The sequence below is a fragment of the Thamnophis elegans genome, chromosome 1 (genome assembly GCF_009769535.1).
Source record: "Thamnophis elegans isolate rThaEle1 chromosome 1, rThaEle1.pri, whole genome shotgun sequence".
NCBI lineage: Eukaryota > Metazoa > Chordata > Lepidosauria > Squamata > Colubridae > Thamnophis > Thamnophis elegans.
In genome coordinates, this window is record NC_045541.1 from 152,518,723 (window position 1) to 152,538,651 (window position 19,929).

Genomic DNA, 19,929 nt, shown 5'->3' on the forward strand with positions numbered 1-19,929 from the left:
TGTTCCTAAGTAACATCTGGAACTCTACAGACTATTCCTAAACTAGGAGTTTTTAGCTTTAAAAAGTGAAGCTACAGAAGAGGGAGGATGCCTATCCCCACGATAAGAGTGATTCAATCATCCTTAGTTTCAAAGTGAATACAGAAAAAAAGATGGGCACTGTAGAAAAAGGAAAAGCATCGTTGCTTCTCTAAGAAGCCAAAGCAGCATCAATACTCCCCTCTTAACATGAAATTTATAAAATCATTTTTCAAAGTTGACAAGCACTGCAGACTGACATTTCAATTATTTCTGCCCATCAGTAAATAATTCAAACCAACTTCCAATTTTGGAGTTTCCAGAATTGGAAAGGATTGAAGAAATAGGAAAGCTCCTAAAATTTTTATAGATAAGAGAACACCTTGACAAAAGCATCCCTATTGTTGTCTGCTTTTCGTTGTACCGTCTTTCCTCCTATCTATTTCAAATCTCCAGGACTGCTTCAAAAGATTGTTGGGTAGGACAAACAAGCTTTATGGAGAAGGTGTGCATTAATCTAGCACTTCAAAATAATCCTTGTCAATTAAAAAGATATGCTGTCTTTTAGGAGTAAAATAGATTGCTATCTTGACTACCAAGTAAAGCCAAGCAGACAAAAAGAAAACATGACATTTTTTTTTTAAAAAATGTATTTACATGAGGATAAACATGATTCCAAGTTGCACATTTTCCCATTAAACTGAATTGATGTATATCTACTTTTGATTTCAAATTCACTTGTGGCCCACACTAAAATATCTGGAAGGGAAAAGGATGCTTGCTTTTGGTTTAACTTCTATTCCAGATATCTTATGAAGTATTTTATGAGCACATTTATGGGAACTTCCCATATTTTCATCTGCAGCACAACTTTTAGATTACAACAGTGTAAAATTATACAGGAAATACAAATATGTAAATGATTCTGAAGTATGGAACTCATGTGCAGTCCTCCTCATTTCAACTCGAGATACTGTTGCAGAAGTAACAAAATGCACACATTATGCCGGGTACATGAAATGCAAATAACAGGATATCAAAGGTAACCTTATATTCTTTTAACAGAAGCAAAAAATCTCGTGCAACTCAGTATGTCCATGAATTTCTATATACCTAAATATAGTGGATTCTGTTGTAGATAGTATCCAGTAATTATTTATTGGCATTAAGACTATCCTTGCATATTTAAAATTTATATAATTTAAATTGTTCATAAGAAAAAAAGGAAAAAAATAAAACACACATAGAATATAAAAGCCGGCATCCTATGTTGATGGGATTGAGAAGCTGTTTAATAGAAGCCCGTGAGTAGGGCAATACTACAGCGTGCTTTTAAAACTTGAGGGTTTAAAAATAATAGCTTGAATACTCTGGCAGGAAAAAAAAGCAACAAAAAGTTAACATGAGACAAAAATAAAAATGCAATAATGAAACATTATGCTGTTTATGCTATGTACTGTAGTTTAAGACCCTATAAGGAAGATAAAAACAGACATTTTAAAAATGGCTGATCAATTTTTTAATGCACTACTGTTAGTTTGGCTTTGGTGTTCCATTTGCTTTTGTTCTAGGTTTTGTCAAACAAGTATTACGTGGTCATGTTCGTTTCAAATGCTTAGCATTATAATGAGATCGCATATCTTTTCTCAGATTAAATTTGGCTCCACAAACCCCACATGTGTACAGATGAACATCCATGTGTTGTTCAAGTTGTTCATTATCTGGAAAAATCTGGAAACAGACTTGACAAATTGTCTCTCCGGGTGACAGATGGGATATCATATGCCGGACATGATCATGTTTTCGGAAGTTCCCTTGGTCACAAATGGAGCAGATATACCTGGCCATGCCTTTGTGCATGTCATTGTGAAGGCGCAGCTGACGCTCTCGTAAAAACTGCTTCCCACATGTCTGACAAACAAATTGTTTTTCCTTGGTGTGCACAGTATAATGTTCTCGCAAATGACAACGCTGATAAAATCCTTTCCCACAAAGATTACAGAAATGCTTGCGTCGGTGATCCCTTTCATTCTCTTCCATAATTGCGTTCTTAAACAGATCTTGTTCCAAACAACTGGACATATGTTCAACTACCAAATTCTCTGTTTCAAAACGTAACCCACAGTTAGGACATCTGAAAGGGCATGCTGAATCCCTATACAGTTGTTTTTTTGGGAGTGTGTTCATCTGAAAATGGCTGTCTCCAAACTCATCTAACATGTCTACGTACATCATTTCTTGGTTTTCAGACTGTTCTTCAGGACTCTCTTCCAAATCAACTTTCTCCTCCATGTTCCTCAAACCATTGGTGGTTAAGTCTTGTGGCTCTCCACAAGTCTGTGCATGATCCTGTAACTGCCGTCCTTTTACTAATATTTGGCCACATTTCCCACAGGCACATATATTTTCTATGTGTTTGGATAAGTAATGAGAAGACAAATCTTCTTCTGTGATTGTCAGACCACACAGTTCACAAGATGCATTTTCCGTCACCTCCTTGGCTTTATTTCCACTGACTTTATTTGCAAGGACTCTGGTACTTTTAATATATTTCCTAGCTTGCTCATCGATAAGCATGTGGGGTTTTAAAAGGGCCTTTCTAACACTTCTATTTTCACTGACATCTTCCTCAATGTAGTATCTATAAACATGTTCATCATCATCTAGCTCTTCATTATCAGTGGAATCATTGCCATTTGTTACCTTAACAATATTAAACTCCTTCAGGTCATCTGTAGGGTTATCATCTGGTTCCATTTTGACGATAATCCTTTTCCTTTCTGTGGCTCTGCTTCGCTCTTCATTTAATGGCTCTGTTGAGGCACCCCTGCTTTTTCCACGTGTTATATTTGATGCTGTGGGGGAAGAACTCTCAGCAGATTGGTTTGCACTTGCTTGACATTTCTCCAATTGGGAAACTGACATTTTAGAAGTAGAGTCCCTTTCACTGCTGTCATTCTCAGACCCCAAATACCTGGGGTTTTGATAAGAATGCCTATTAGTGCATGACATGATATGCTCATCTAACAGCCTCTCACAGCTGAAACTGAAGCCACAGCCATCACAGGTAAAGCTTCTTCCAAAGCGCCGTGAATTGGGCACTCTATCTTTGGCACCTGAGAGTTTTGATGCACCGGTCCTTTTGCAACTCTCCAAAGGTTGATCAGAGAAATTGTTTACTTGCAAAGCTTCATCATCAACCTCTCTGCTTTGGGAAGTACTCACAGTAGAACTTGGTGGCTCTGCACTCCACTTGTTTGCGTCACTCTTGTTTTTAGCCAGTGTATCTTCATACATTCGAACACCAAAAATCATTTTGCTATTTTGAGTGCTGGAAGCAGAAGAAGAGCACTGTAAACCAGAGGAGTTTGTATCTTGTATATCTTCCAGACATTCTGGCATGTTGTAGAGCTGTAGGGAGTTCATGGCTGCTTTAAATTGCTCAAAGTTAGCTGGGGCTGTCATGATTTTCCCTAAATACATAAACTGTAAAATGAGATCAAAGCACTCAGCTGTAATCTTCATGTTGCTGAGGTTCAACTGTGCTGTGCTTTGTTGCTGGCTCATGAAAAACATCCTAAAATAAGAACTGCAAGCAGCCAAGACAGCTTTATGTGCCTGGAAGTAGATATCATCAATTGCAATGCAGCAATCACAGAGAAATCCCCATTCTCTTTGGTTGTTCAGTTGTTGAAGGACATAATTGCTGTGGCTAGTCTTTGCCATCTTGTGCTTGAATCACAACCTGTGCCAATAGAAAGGGAGAAAAGGACAAGTATTAGTTATGCTTAGAAAAAATACATAATCAGATTCCATAATACATCATATGACCCTAACTATTTATCACATTGCCAGATGACAACAAACAAAAGGATCCTCCATTTTGAATTTCAGTCTAGAAGACCTTTAGGAATATGGCTTGGAAGAATCCTTTGACTTCTCATTCAAAAGAAGATCATTAAGAATTAAATAAGATTGCAACCCTACTATGTATATGGAGAACCTAGCTACGCATTATACTTCACATTATGATGTTACTGTCAGGTTTCCAATTAACACACCCATAGCAAACAGATTTTTCTAAAGGATTTTTTAAAATATACATATAATCCAAAGTATACCATTACATCTTAACAAACATTTTTTAATATTCAATATTATATCAATTCCTCTTACCATCCAGCCACATCAACTTTTATTTGCTCTTCTCCTTTCCATGCACTATATTATAGTCTGTTTCATCTTCAACCTTTCTCCTCTCCATCTCTCCTCCTCCCTACCTCCTTTCTTCCCTCTGCCATCTCTCCCTTCTCTACTTCCCCTTGCTCTCTCCCTCTCCTCTCCCCTCTCTCCTTCTCTTTTCCTCCCTTCTGCTTCCTTCTCTCCTGTCTCCCCTCTCTCTTTTCCTCCTTTCCGCTCTTTAATTTGCATGGTGTGTTTCAGTGTCTGAGCAAGCTCCATTTAATATTAGTGGCATTAATAATAATATTCCAGAAAATATTTTCCATATTCCTAATTGTACATATCTTCTCCTTATAAAAGTATACTTATAAATAGAATTCTGAAGCAAGCAGTTTCCTCAAAGAACATGTTTATTGAAGAGCCAAGGTGGCGCAGTGGTTAGGGTGCAGTACTGCAGGCCACTTCAGCTGACTGTTATCTGCAGTTCAGCGGTTCTAATCTCACCGGCTCAAGGGTGACTCAACCTTCCATCCTTCCGAGGTGGGTGAAATGAGGACCCAGACTGTGGGGGCGATATGCTGACTCTGTAAACCACTTAGAGAGGGCTGAAAGACCTGTGAAGCGGTATATAAGTCTAACTGCTATTGCTATGTATCATATTGGCACAAGCTGGTGAAAACCAACTCTAAAGATTCCCACCGTTTTCACTTAATTAAAAGCAAAAGTTTTCCCCCATTTCCCAAACAATCAGTCGCATGATCCAATCAAAGTGGTGTCCGGTTGCTTGGAAACTTCACTCCTCCTCTCTTCAGTCACCTGTGGGAATGTCCTTGGTTCACAGGGGAAACTATTTTGTTTTGGCTATAAAACCTCAGCTATCTCTATTCCTCCTTCCCTATCCCTCAGCACCATTGTAGTAGCACTGAAGCCTCCAAGATGGCCTCAGTCATCTTCAGCTTCAGAATTGACAGTTATCTACTTTGGGTAATAAAACATCTGCCAGAAAACAACCCAGCTCAGAAAGCATCAAGGAGCCCTCATTTCAACCCCGAGCTTCAACTATTCTCAATACTTGAACTATAAAGATTTACATTATATTGACACATGTAAAAAGTAACCATGCATAGGTGCACATTTTGCTTCTTGAGAATTTCCTGAGACATTGATTAAGAATGCTGGAAGAGATTTCGGAAAACTAGAAATATGTACTCAGGGTCTCAAATATTGTAAATTGTATTCCTTCCTCTGGTTTTTTTTTCTTTAGCAATTACACTTTCATTGGCATGGGGGAGGGATGCCAAGGAAGATTAGGCAATAAGCAGAGAGATAAGAGTCTTATCTAGAAGAAGAAACTGATACTGGAACTTTACCTAAATTTTCTGATTATTATTTTTTTGCCTCTACAGAAAGCCTTCAGATCTATAGTAACAAAGTTTAGATTCAAATTTAAATATATAGACAGCTCTCTATAGCTTAATTTTAAAAAAAGCAATTGTGTCTTCCTGGATAGCTGCTGTTGTTATTATCATTACATTTAAAGTTATAGGGCAACTTTCCCCAGCCTGTTTTTCCCCGTGTCTGTGAACTTCAACTACCAAAATTCTCAGCAATGGCTATATTGGTAAATGAATTCTTGGAAGAGTTTCACATATTTAGAAAATATCCCATTGGGGATATTTTACAAGTATCACATGAGTCCACAATCAGGGCAGAATATGTGGTTGAAGTAAAGCACCACTGACTTCATAATCTTCAAGATGAATATGAAAAACGTATGATCAGATTTGCCAACAATTTTAAAGAAATCACTGGTAATGAGATAGGAGAGAACTGAGATAAATAAATTTAAGCTGTTATATAGTGCCTATCTTTTTTCTCTGGGTCTAATAGCAGAGCAGGAAAGAGAGAAATATGCATTCTGATGTTGAAAATGACTGTTATTTTAAGAGGTGTTTGCAGGATGGGCCAGTTCCCACCCTAGGTTAGATAGACAGTATTGGGGGTTGGAGGTGTCTCCTTTGTGACTTGTTTTCAAGATCTCGGGAGCACACACTGCATTGAAACTGGAGTCAGAGGAGAGGAGCCCAGAGGCATGGCTTCAGCTTCAACACAGTCTTGAGGCCAATTGGCTGTGATAATACCATCATTGGCCCATCCTGCAAACACCTCTTAAAATAACAGTTCAGGTAAGACCAACTGTCATTTTCCAGGGTGGGTTTGCAGGATGGTCTAGTGATGGGACATACCCAAGTTTCCAACCCATAGGGTGGGCCCTCACTAATCCGATAGGACCTGTTGCAAGACCCTGCAGCCGAACGTCGCGTCGGAGGATGCAAAAGCATCCAGTCTGTAGTGTCGGATAAAGGGCGATGGGGAGGCCCACGTAGCTGCCCTGCAGATGTCTTCTATAGGGACCTGGGAGGCCCAAGCCGCCAAGGTGGCTGCACTCCTGGTGGAGTGTGTCATGATTCCGGCCGGAACTGCAAGTTTTGCGCCTCGTAGGTGAGGGCAATGGCCAGAAGAATCCACCGACTAATGGTGGACGGGGAAAGTTCAAAAGGCTCAGCTGTAAGGGCCCATAGCACTGTGGGAAGATGCCATGTAGGAAACTTATGGACTGGCAATGGATGAAGGTGGGCCACCCCCTTGAGGAACCTCTTGACTAAAGGCAAACAAGTCAGCAGAGTGGGGTCCTCCCCAGGAATCACCGTGGCTAGTGCTGCTAACTGTCTCCTAACAGTAGCTAGGGACAGTCCCTTGTCCAGACCCTCCTGGAGGAAATCCAACACCTAGGGGACCAAGGCCCTGGCAGGGGTCACATGAGCGGCCTGACACCAGGAAACAAACATCAACCAGGTGGCATCGTAAATCCGGTGGTTGATTGTCTGCGGGAAGCCTCAATGGTTCTGATCACTTTCTGGGACAGGAGGGCGCCTCTCAGGCGCTCCCGTTCAATCTCCACAGGGCCAGTTGGAGCCACTGGCCGTGTGGAGTGGATCCATCTGGGTGGATCAACTTCCCCTGTAGTAATCTCACCTCCATGGTCTCCCTGCAGACAGGCTCAGCAGGTCCACGAACCAGGCCCTCCTGGGTCAGTAGGGGGCCACTAGGATTATCTCTGCCTGCTCTCTGCCTGCCTTCTGGATGACCCCGGGAAGGAGAGGCAGGGGGGAAGCGTACAGCAGCCCGACTGGCCACCTGGAGTGAAGGGCGTTGACCCCTTCTGTTCCCCGAACTGGGAACCAAGAGAAGAACCGTGGTAGTTGAGTGGTGAACGGAGTGGTGAACAGGTCCACCACCAGTTTCCCGAACCTCTGGCAGATGCTTTGGAAGAGCTCCTTGGACAGACTCCACTCTCCATTGTCTACTGTCTCCTGGCTCAGCCAGTTCGCCTGATGTTTGTCGACACCGGTGATGTGTTCCGCTCAGATGGACCATAGGTGTTTCTCTGCCCAGTATCCCAGCGACATCACCTCGGAGTGCAATACTCTGGATCGTGTGCCCCCATCGATTGATGTGCGCCTTTGCTGCAACATTGTCTGTTAAGACGAGGACGTGGTGACCCTCTACTGAGATTTGGAACCGTCGTAGGGCGAGATGGACTGCCCAGAGCTCCAGCCAATTTATGTTGTGTTGAAGGTCGTTCTTTGACCACCGGCCTTGTGCCAGCTGGGAGCCTAGGGTCGCTCCCCAACCGAACAGGCTGGCATCCACTGTCAATATGGGACGCTCTTGTTCCCTGAATTTGCAACCCTTGAGCATGCCGGGGACATCCGCCACTTGAGAGACATCAGCACCTGCGGCGGCGCTGTTACCTTGAGCATCAAGTTGCTGGAATCAGCCCTCTGATATGGCAGCAGCCTCCATTGGAGCGTCCTGGCATGTATTCATGCCCATAGGACCACTCCGATGCAGGAGATGAACTTTCCCAGCAAGCTGGAAAGAAGGGTTACAGGGACACAACGATCCTTCCGGATCTGGTTAATTAACTTCAACAAGCTGGACCTACGGTCCGGGGAGAGAAAAACTCGATCCAACCAGGAATCAATGACCACCCCCAGATGGAGGATTCAGGTGACTGGAGAGAGAGTACTCTTCTAGAACCCCAAGCCCTGGAGGATATCAATGACCTGCTGGAGATCTGACCTAGTCTGGGCAGAAGATGCCCCCTGAACGAGGATGTCATCCAGGTAACAAAAGAGCCTAATGGAAATCTCTCTCAGGTGAGCAACCGATATCGCTAGCACCTTGGTAAAGGTTCTGGGGACCGAAGCCAACCCAAACGGAAGCACCCTGTACTGGAAGTGAGCCCCTAGGTAGGAGAAACATAGGAAACGCCCATGCTCGGGGGAAATGGGGATGTGCAGGTAGGCCACAGTGAGGTCGATGGATGCCATATGTGCCAGGATGGTTTTACCTGGGGTTTCTTTGCTGGCTCCCCTTCTTTTGTCCTCTTCCCCCCCTCCAGCTGTGCCATGGCAGGCGCTTTGCGTAGGAAGGACCGGAATAGGGTAGGCAGGAACAACCCAGTGAAGGCAGGGGGTCAGGCTCCAGATCCTCCTCATCCTCAGAGAGATCTGGGTCTCGCTGAGCCTTGTCCCCCAAGACTGACCCCTCGCTCGCCAAGGAAGGGAACCCAGGAGGACAGACCAGCAGGGTCGGGCCCTGTGGCTGGGATGATGAAGAACTGGGGACAATGACCTTGCCCTAAGGTACAGGCTGAGGCACCTGTTGCTGCATGCCTGTAGCCACACCTGAGGCAATGGCTCTTTCAATGAGATTCTGGAGGCCAACAGGCAGATCCTCCATATCTAAGGAATCCCAGCTAGGTCCCACTGGCACCTGACAAAGGCTGGGAATAGGTGCCAGGGAAGTCCTGGATGGGCCTCTCTCTCCCTGCTGTGTCTCTTGAGAGAGAAACTCAGCCTGATTGTCTACCTGGTCAAGATCCTCCATGGAAAGGTGGGGGGGAATGGGCACCCCCCCACTGCACTCCTTCAAGGAATCTGGTGACCTAGGGGGAGAATCCTGCCTAGAAAGACCCCCTAAGGGTGACCTGGACCTGGAGGGGGAAGGACTGATCCTGCCCTGCAGAGCCCTCAACCTCTCTGCCCTGGAAAAAGTTATCACTAAAGTCCTGTGCCTCCTAGCTTCGTCCCTTTGGCTGGCACGGGAAGGGCGAGTGTCAGCCGAGGCTTTAAGCCTCCTGGAAGAAGCAGTGGGACGCTGCCTGGGGGGAGGGGATCTCTCTGCCATCACACAGCTACTTACGACCACTCCTCGTGTTTCCTATGGTTCGCTCCTCACCTCCACCTCCGCAGCCAGAAGGATATAGGTCCTTACTCCCTTTGCTGCATGCCCCAATCTTTTAAGCGCTGCAAGGGCGCGTTTTGGGGTTGCCGCAGCTTCTTAGGGAGACTGCTGCTGCCGCGCGCCTTCCCGGCCGCTCCTGGGGCTTCTGCAGCCTTCGCGCTCTTCTGCGCCCTCTTTTAATCCCGCTGCAGCAAAGCGCGCTCTGTACTAGGCTTCTGGCTGTCGGGCTGTAAACCAGAGACCTTTAGCCCACACCGGCTCCAATCTGCCCTCTCAAGGCTCCACGTGGTCGCCGGCCAAAATGGCCAATGGGACAGTGACCCAGCCACCAGAGTCTCCAAGCCTTGAGATTTAACCCTCGGGTAGCTGGAAAAACCGCAGCTATCAGCAGGGACTTACTGGGAGGTGAAGGAAGGTCTCCTTGTGAGAAGGAAGCAAGCTGAGTCAAGGATGGTCCAGAAAAGATAAATCAGATCAGGAGTCAATAAATTTCAACCTCTCTTTGGCCAGACTGGATTGAAACTGGAGTCAGAGGAGAGGAACCCAGAGGCGTGGCTTCAGCTTCAACCCAGTCTAGAGGCCAATTGGCTGTGATAATACCATCACTGGACCATCCTGCAAACCCATTCTGGAAAATATTACAATGGGAATAAAGTTTCAAACATCCTACCTTCAATGCCAATGCCTAACTCCAACTCCACTTGCATTCTGTGTCTGCCTTTGCTGTGTAATAAACCATGGTGGCTACAATTACAGATACATCATCATGTCTTTATTGGCCCTTAGCTATTTAGTACAGCAGTTCAACTTGAACTGCTTGTCTATCCCACAGCACATTACATTTACACAAGACAGCAATTTTAATAGAAGAAAATTCATATCTCCCTAAAATTGCACAGGGGACAAGAGATACTTTGTCCTGCAAAAAGAGACCAGGTAGGATTCAATGAATCACTTAATAAAATATTCTGAGCAAGCAACCTACCCTGTTCCTGCAGCTCTGTCTCATCTGATCTGCTCTCTAAACTTTGCTATCATCCTTGTAGGCCTCTTCTGCACTTCTTCCAGTCTGTCAACATCCTTTCAATCATGGATGGGGAAGAGCTGTGATATTTTATCTGAGGCGTCTGTTAATGCATACATACAAAATTTTCAATTAATGGCAACAAAACTTTCTGAAATAGTGGATTTCCACAAAGATCCCCATCTTTCCTATTTCCCCTTCTGCGTCAATTGCTTAAGCAGCAGCAGCAGCAGTTTCAGTTCATATACTTCTGGTGACATCATAGACTATAGTTTGCCAAGAATTCAGTGGAGGAAAAATGGACAAAGTCAATAACATACATGCTATATGTGGTAAAGAAGTCGCAAAGAAAAATAAATTCTCTGAGAAATAATGCAGGGAGAAACGATTGGTCTTTATGCTACTTCTTTATCAGCAATGTGGTTTTGCGATGGCTTTCCTCATCTTCGTCATCCTCCCCTCCCCTCCAACAATTCATGTGATTTTTTTTTAAGGAGATCTGGTCAGAATATTTGCAGTTACTTAATTGTGACAACTCTGGATGGCTTATTGTGCTAACTTGGCAATGAAAATTTTTCCCAAATGATCAAACTTTTTATGAGAAATTAAATCTAAAGAAATATTGAAAAAGATACAGAATTTTATTGACCAAAGTATAGAGGATATAACTTCTTAATGCTTCATTTCTTAAACTTCTGATAGTTCAGTATCAGAAGGCACACTAAACCATTAAAGGGCAGCAACCAAGACTTAATACTATTGGTTACTTTCCAAATATCAACATATGATTTACTTTTCTATTATTCCATCTACTAAACAAGCTTTCTTATGACAATAAATATTCAAATCAGAGTTAACTTTTGGAATATTAAGTCACCGTTCACAAACTGTTTATTTAAGTTAGGCAGCTGATGAAATATGAGTGGAAGGTCACGGATACCGTGATGCTTATTTTGGAACAGTTGGATATTGTATGGAAGGTATATTTTTCAGTGACTAGATATATAATCTCTGACCACTGTGTGTCAATGGCTGAGGAAGAGCAACAACGGAAACTCAAAAGCTTGTTATCTTCTGAAATGTGACATTGCATGATTGTGAATTCTGGATATTTCATAAGGTCCCTATGCTTTGCAGACAATTCTGTAGTTCTCCGATGCAACTCCCAGGATCCCTCATCATTGGCTATACTAGCTTATTGGAATTTCAAAGCCCTTAGAGGGTCACACATTCATCTCCGTTCTAATTAGATTTGATGGCTAATGGAGGTTAAAAAGTCACCTGGACCACAAGATGAGTAGCAAATAAATCTGATAGACAACTAGATAGATAATGCAAGAATGAGTGCAAGAATGCAAGAAAGACATTTCCTGTTAAAATACATATAAACAGATTAATACTTATATCTAAGAAAACAGTACTCACAAATCCAGTAAAGGGTTTAAGATTATACAATGTCTATAAACAATGTACTAGAAAACTAAATAATGTACAGATATCTGTTAGAAATCAGAAGTAAAAAATTAATCAAAATAAATACATTAATACTAATGTAATTCAAACACAGATTGTCACAGCTTTCTAAGAAATTCTTTTCAATCCAGAGAAGGTCATTTAAGCAAGGTCAAAATCATTGGATACATAGATTGAGGACTCTGAGCTAACTTGAAAGAATACAACCAATTAAAAAAAAACAATGAGATTGTTTCACAGAAACTGCCTGTCATTTGATAATAGTGGATCATAATGTTTATCATGGATTATAACAGTATGGTATCTGAGTCCAACCAATTGTGATTTATTCACTAATCCATAGGTAAGTTAACAGGGCATTAGAGTGTAGGTAAACCAAAGGTATCTGTCCTTGCAGATTCGTAACTTTTCACTAGACCTGCATCAACTTTTTCAGTTAGAATTGTCAGAAATTCAATCTAGTCTTGAACCCATGTAACTTGCTACTGAATTAAGGTTCTTTTTAGTCATGCTTTATGATGATCATATAACCAAGTATTTTCTATCTGAAATGAATGTTTAGATTTCCATAAAAATTCAAATACTGGGCAATCTAAGGGATACACATTTTAAAATATATATTTGTCAGTTTTTTAAGATCAGGAAATAAAACTAAGGAACTGAAGCACTACTTTATTCTTGCAAGGTATAATTTCACATTTTTGGAAGCCTGAGTTTTTCTTTCTCCCCATCCTAATACCAAGGCCATCAAAGCAGGGAAATCCTTGAGGGCTCCCCCCCCCTTCCTTTCAGAACTGAGCTGACCTTCCTTCCTTCAAGGCTATCATCACATTCCTTCTACATTTGAAGAATACAGGAATGGTATGTATACAAGGGGCAATCTTGTCAAATGTTATGCATTGGGTTTTTCTTCATCTCCTCAGTTTTTGAAGACTGAAATGATTGAAACGTTTCTAAGTTTCATTTCTAAAGAAAAAACTTCATGCAGTATTGAAGAACCAATAACTGGGGTTGGGAGATATTCTCCTTGAAAAGATGCCAAGATTTAAATTCAAAAATAATTTAAAAACTAAAGCAGTTTCAAAATATATCCGAGTAGAGAAAAAGTACTCAAAACGAAGAACATAAAAGTTTAACTCACTACTCTCTATGATACCCATAAAGTTATACAGTATTCTTATACCACGGTTTGAGATACCGTGAGAGATTAGCGTGCCAGGCAGATTTCTTCTCATTTTTGCTGATTTATCTATTACTCTATAAACACCGACAAAGTGCATTAACTGCTGGGGAACCTGACCAGTGTAGGGTTTTACAAATGGCAGCGTTTTCAGTCAAGCAAGAGGCGACAGCAACGCTCCCACGTGCTCCTCTTCCCGACCGCCAAGCACAACTTTTGTCAGCGCTGGAAAGAAAACGTCCGCCCGGTTTTGCGCTTCTCCGGCAAGAAAGCCGATGGCGGTACGAGGCGCCAGCCACATGCTGCAATAATCGGGGGAGGAGAAGCAACAGCAGCAGCCCTGAATCGCAGCTAGGAGTGGCTTCCGCTGGAAAGCCCCACCACTAGGCCGGGCGAGCGGCGGGCTGGCGCCGCCTTTCCCTCTGGTGCTCGGCGCGCAACAGAGGGCCGAGAACAAGGAAAATTCTCCGGCGCTTCGCTTTCCCAAAGGCGGGCGAAAGCAGACGCATATCCTCAGCCATTCCCCCGGCCCCCGCTTCCAGCAATCAGCCACGCTGCTCCGCTCCCGCCCGGGACCCTTCCCGCCACCCCTCCGCTCTGCCTCCCGAGGCCTGGAGCCGTCGCAGCGCGCCCAGCTCTCGACTCCCGTTGCCGCGCAACAGAGATCGTCTCCCAGGGCCTACCCCGTTCCTTGCGCCTCCTAGCCTCGGGTCCCCCTCTTACCTGCGGCCAAAGGGCTGGGGAGGTCTTGGAGGGCCGCTGCAGCAGAGAAGGGCCTCGGCTGTTTTGCCGGCGCGGCCGCCGCCGCCTCTGCAGCAGCAACAAAGGACTTCCGCCCCCGGCCGCGCCTGCTGCCGCTGCTCTCTTACTGCAGAAGAAACTCAGGGCTTTGCCGCGACCGCACTCAGCCGGACCCCTCCCCCCGGCTGGCGGCCAGCAAGCGGCGCCTGGCCCTGCTTGCTGCGGCTGGTGCGGTGGTGGCCAATGTACAGGCACGACGCGGCCCGTCGCTCTTTTTGCCTGCCCTTTCCTAGGGACCATGGGGCAATCGGCCGGCCCTCGACGTATCGGCAGGAAGCAGCCCGGTGCCATCCCGCTGTCTCCAGGCTCGCATTCGTGCCGCCAAGACTGGAGGAGAGCGTGGTTTTTGGCGCCCAGGATGGTGCTTCTTCGCCTGGACCAGCAGTCAGGATTAGGGAACGAAGATGCTTTCGTCGTTTGCGTCTTTCCCAGGAAAGGCTATTTACTCATATTTAGTTACAGCAAAGTGACGTTTCCCACGGTACTTCACTAATTCCACCATTTACTAAAAAATCTATTTTTGAGTTATACAAAAATATTGGGTCTGCATATTGAACGATTCGTTGATCTATAGTTCTCTTCACAAATCACGATCGGTTGGGATCAAGCAGAATGGTTGAGTATTACCGGTAATCATGTTTAACGAAGTTAAACGGAGTAAGCAAAACTACACTTCAGCCTATGGGAACTAGATATCTTGATCCTGAATTTATTTCCTTCGAACTGAAAATGCTCAGGAGCCTCTCCCATACTCTCATTTTCTGTAATAAATGTATATTCTGGCTCTTCAATATGTTGCTTTTGGTGGGGGGGGGGTTCCTCCATCCCCTGTAAGAATAGGTAACTAATGGGCACTTTTAAAATGAATAACACAAATGTTGCATATAATGTTCTATTTTTCTTATAAATCAAGCTAGCATATGCAATAATTTCATTTGATTTTACCCCCACAACCACTATGTGAACAAAGCTGGCCTGAGTAACTGACCTTCCTAAATAATTCTATGTACAAAACTTACTTTTTACAAAAAATATTTGGCACAACCATAGACACAGAATTCTCTGAAAGTGGGTCTCACTAATAGTGGGTGATACTTTGCTACTAATGTTGCCCAATGCAGGTTTGAGACACATAGGAGAGTTGGGTGAACGTATGATTAAGGCATCAAACTAGAATCCAAGAGATTGTGAGTTCTAATGCAAAACAGGACATGAAGTCAGCTGGATGATAACTTTCAGCCCTGGGAAGGAAGCAATGGCAAACCACTTCTGAAAAACCTTGCCAAGAAAATTTCAGGGACTTGGTTCAGGCAGTCTCAAAAAAATGGATATAATTGAACAGGATTTATCTAATTATGCATGCATTGCAAATTTTGAAAGAAAGGGAATCCACAGAATCATTTCCAATCCAAAGCCTTACCAGTCCCCCCTCCCATCTTTCCTCTAGTCCAGGGATTACCAAATTTGGAGACCCATTTTAAGAGGAGGGTCTCTTTAACACTTGTGGACTTCAACTCCCAGAATTTCTCAGCCAACAAAGTTTTAAATTTGCCAAGTTTGGAGACCCCTGCTCTAGTCACCACAGCTGCCTTTTTCTGAGATTGGAAATATCAGATTTTGAAGCAGGTACCAAATCATTTTGGAGAAGAGCTACAGGAAGAGGGTCAATGATACAAAACACTCAAGGTCAAGTGAAAGGGATTTTGGGTTTTTTGGAGGCATTAGGGTGGGAGTCTCTTTTACTTCATAAAATCTTGTTTTATTGTTTTACACAACGTAATCTAGTATTTAATATTTATGGTTGACATAAATTATTTCCCATATTGTCCCGGTTCCCATCCCTTTCTTAGTCCAAAATATATTAGCTTATCACAATTTTCTGGGTTCATATAACATACTTAAATATATGGGATGTTTTTGCACAATATATTAGACTAAAATGCAGTTACCCTAATTTGTGGTTCACCATTCCAATTCTTTCAGCAGGAGGAAAATAAATGATAAAAAACCACAAAGTTGGAAGAACCTAAACTACCCCCATTCCACTCTTTCCAACAGTGCTGCCTAAATGCAATGCGCCCGCTTTGATATCTGAATATCAAAACAAGTCATCTTCCTCTGTAATAGACATAAATTAGCCATTTCCCCCTTTGCAATCCATTTTTGCAGTCATCAGACTCTAGTAATAAAATAATTTTTTTCAGGAAGACATGTGAAACCCTTTTTATAAGATATTAGCTTAGTGTTGACGAACCTTTTCAGCACTGACTGCCAAAATGGGAGTGTGCGCACATGCATGGAGGAGTGCCGGAAACCGGAAGAACAGTTTCCTGGCGTGCACACATAGGAGCGCTGGAAAGTGGAAGAGCAGCTTCCTGGCACGTATGCGTGGCCAGAAGCTGAGCTTCCGGTTTCCGGTGGGCTCATGCGCACTGGTCACCTGGTCTTCTGGTTTCTGGCATGCGAGGACCAGCTGATCATTGTGAAATCGGAAGCTCAGTTTCCCATTACGAGCATGCGTGCCAGAGAGCTGCTCTTCTGGTTTCCGGAGCTCCCGCATGCTCAGACTAATTGGCCAGTGTGCACGTCTGCGCCGGAACCTGGAAGAGCAATGGGGAAATGGCTGGTGGGCCTGGAGAAATGGCTCTGCGTTCCACTTTCAGTATGCATGCCATAGGTTCGCCATCATAGTACTAGCTGATAACCCGGCATTGCCAGGCCCGGGTATTTATTTATAGGGGAAAATGTCCAGACCAAAAGATAATTTCTAATGTTGGATTTTCCTCCTTACCAGAGGGAACTCTCTCGTGAAGTACTGTAAAGCTGTTACCATGGCAAATCCACTGTGCTGAACAGTAGAAGCCATTTTACTAAGTTTGGTTAAAATTGCTCTAGGCGTTACAGATATATATATATATATATTCTCATTTTCAAAACACTTGAGATTATTTTGTCCTCTTAATTTTCTTCAAAAAGAATACTGTAATCTAAAACTTGCTGTCCCATTAGCAACTTAAATGTGTTGTAGGCCCCACCAGCTTGAAATGATATAGGCCAAGCAATAAGAACATAAGAGATTTGCTGGATCAAGTCCAGGGGTGGGTTGCTGCCGGCATTACTGCCGGTTTGATGCACACAAAAAAATCCATTTTTTTTTCAAAAAAACATCTCTTGTCTATGTTAAAAAAATCTTGTCTACTTGTTTAAAATAAATCTAGTGAGATATACTTTTATGGAAACCATAATGGTTCCTTTTCAAGGCGTCTACAAGGCTATGGTTTTGCTACTCATTAATATTTACCATTACAGTATTTCCTACAGCAGATACTATACTAACAATATATTTATTATCCTGATTACTTTTTGAATATTGGAATCAAATTGGCTGTTTTTCAGTCCTCGGAAACAAATCTTAAAATAAAAAATACATATTTTTCTAGGGAAAAAAATAGGGAATACTATCTGAACTGGGAGATTTTTATTTTTGGTTGATTAACTTGGCTTCTAATTTTTAATATTTTGCTACCTCCAATTTTATCCCCAATCAGTTTTATCTGATTCTCCACCTAAAAACTCAGGTTTAGCACAGATCTGTCCTAAACCTTTAATAATGAAAACAGAAGCATAGAATTCAATTCTGTTTACTTATCCTCCTGTAGCACTGTTAAAACCCCAGCCTGAGATTAGATGTTTTTAATCAATTACTACCTGTTCTAAATTACTTGAAAGGTTTCTGTTGTTTGTTTTAATGTTGTTTGCCAGGAGTTCTTCAAAGTCAAAGACATTTCTTCCCAAATATCTTAATTGCAGAAGCCAGTCTCCCTTGGATCATGTGCCAAAGTATAATTTGAGTCCAAATCAATTCCTTTGTTTCATCCCATTGTTCAATATCATAATGCTTAAATTTAAGCTACTTGTGTGTGTTTTGTTTGTCTACAGTACCTATTTCTCCACTGCCAAGACAGAGTTGACTCTTTTGGTTAAGCATATAATTGGAAAATAAGATTCTCTTTAAACAAGAGTGTACAATATGATGCATTAGAGCTGAACTTTTTTCATGCAACATCTGAAATTCCATCCAAACACAATGATAAAGAAACATTATTTGTGTCATAAGACCAGGAACATTTGGAAATTATAATTACTAAAATGGGATGAAAAGGCTTCCCTCTGAAACCAAGGAAGAATTTCTCACAAACTCCATGGTTTGGCCCAAATGTATCTCACAGTACATCCCCCACTATATTCAGTCTCCCCTACCCCCAAGTTAAGGGAGGTTTCTGCCCACTGAATAGTTGTTTTTCCTTGCCCAATAATTCCAACAGCTTCAGATTGAATTATGTATTTCTAGTGGTTAAGGCACCAGGCTAGAAACTAGGAGACTGACTTGAGTTTTAGTCCCATTTTAGTCATGAAAACCAGCTGGGTGACTTTGAGCCAGTCATTCTCTCAGCCCATCTCACTTTATAGAGTTGTTGTTGTGGGGAAAATAGGAGGAGGAAAGTGTGTTGGGTATGTTCATCACCTTATTTGTAAAAATAATAAAGGTATGAAATAAATAAATAAAAATAAAACACAACACAGCCAATGTTACTGTGTTGGCTCTTCCTATGATTACAGATGTCCAGAAATTTAAGGCTGCATGGCATTTCCAAACGTAGACGGCCAATTGCATTAGGTTAACCTCTGTTTTAATGGTACAGTGAGACAAGCTCTTCAAATGGGAACTGTGTTACTTCACTTCCTTCGAAATGCCATAAGCCCAAAGCTTAGGAAGTGGGGTAAGGCAGCTCTCTTAGTGTGGACATTGGGGCCTTGGCCTTCTGTCCTGTGAGCTTTCAAACTGCACTCAAGTTTGTAGTCCTTAATAAAACTACATCTGCATGGATACACTTGGGCCAGGGTCATTTGCCAGCTCGCCCACTGAAAAGTGGAATATAACAGAATAACAGAGTTGGAGGCGACCTCGGAGGTCTTCCAGTCAAACCTCTGCTCAAGCAGGAAACCCTATACCTGTGGTGGCGAACCTATGGCATGCAGAGCCCTCTCTGTGGGCACGCCAGCCATTGCCCCAGCCCAGCTCTATCATACATGTGCGCACACCTCCCGCTGACCAGCTGGTTGAGTCTCTGTGCAACATGCGCGGGGTGCATGTGCAGGGGGCGTTTGCATTGCATTGTATTTTGTTGGTGCAGCTGGGCACAACTCCACCCTGAGACACTGGCCTGCTGCCGCTGCCTCTGCCAGCGTGAATGGCTTGCAGCCCCAATCTTTGATGGTGCCGCTGGTTTTTTTGGCTTGTAGGTTGGTGCAAGAGGCCTTACAGGTCAAAAAAGGGTGCCGTGCGAGGGCACCCCCCCGCCGTGCCCCATTTTGGGCCTGGAAAGTCTCCTGCACCAACCTGGAAGCCAAAACAGGCATGGGTGTGTGTGTGCATGCGCAGAGGACTGGGGTGCATGTGTGCGCATGTGTGTGTGTGTGCATGTATGCGTGGGGATGGGGCACATGCGGGGGAATTCACTTTGTATTTTGGGGGTTCAGGCACATGGGCATGCATGCACACACACACTTTGGGCACATGGCACCAAAGAGATTAACCATCACTGCCCTATACCATTTCAGACAAATGGTTTTCCAATCTCTTTTCCCTGATTTAATTGTTCTGTCAGGAAATTTATCCTTATTTCTAGGTTGGCTCTCTTCTTGATTAGTTTCCATCTACTGCTTCTTCTCCTGCCTTCAGGCACTTTGGAGAACACCCCCCCCCCTTCTTCTTTGTGGCAGCCCCTTAGATATTGGAACAGTGCTGCCATCATGTCACCCCCTAGTTCTTCTTTTCATTAAGAGAAATTAGATGATTCTCTAATTCCAGAAGAATGCTGTCAATATAGTTTACTTGGACTTCAATAAGGCATTTGATATGGTAGACCATAACCTA

The 19,929-nt window shown here is 43.2% G+C and overlaps 1 protein-coding gene across 2 annotated transcripts; it reads right to left on the reverse strand.

Annotated features, from left to right (window-relative positions):
• Positions 1-1,478: 1,478 nt before the first annotated feature.
• ZBTB1 (zinc finger and BTB domain containing 1) lies at positions 1,479-14,678 on the reverse strand. Of its 2 annotated transcripts, XM_032235375.1 has the most exons (3): positions 13,914-14,678; positions 10,499-10,640; positions 1,479-3,763 (listed from the first exon to the last, which is right to left on the reverse strand). In XM_032235375.1, the coding sequence occupies exon 3, from the start codon at positions 3,742-3,744 to the stop codon at positions 1,615-1,617; it is 2,130 nt and encodes a 709-aa protein (XP_032091266.1). In that variant the 5' UTR covers positions 3,745-3,763; positions 10,499-10,640; positions 13,914-14,678; the 3' UTR covers positions 1,479-1,614. The 2 variants fall into 2 exon arrangements, with proteins under 2 accessions (XP_032091266.1, XP_032091274.1); XM_032235383.1 differs by lacking the exon at positions 10,499-10,640.
• Between the last annotated feature and the right edge of the window lie 5,251 nt (positions 14,679-19,929).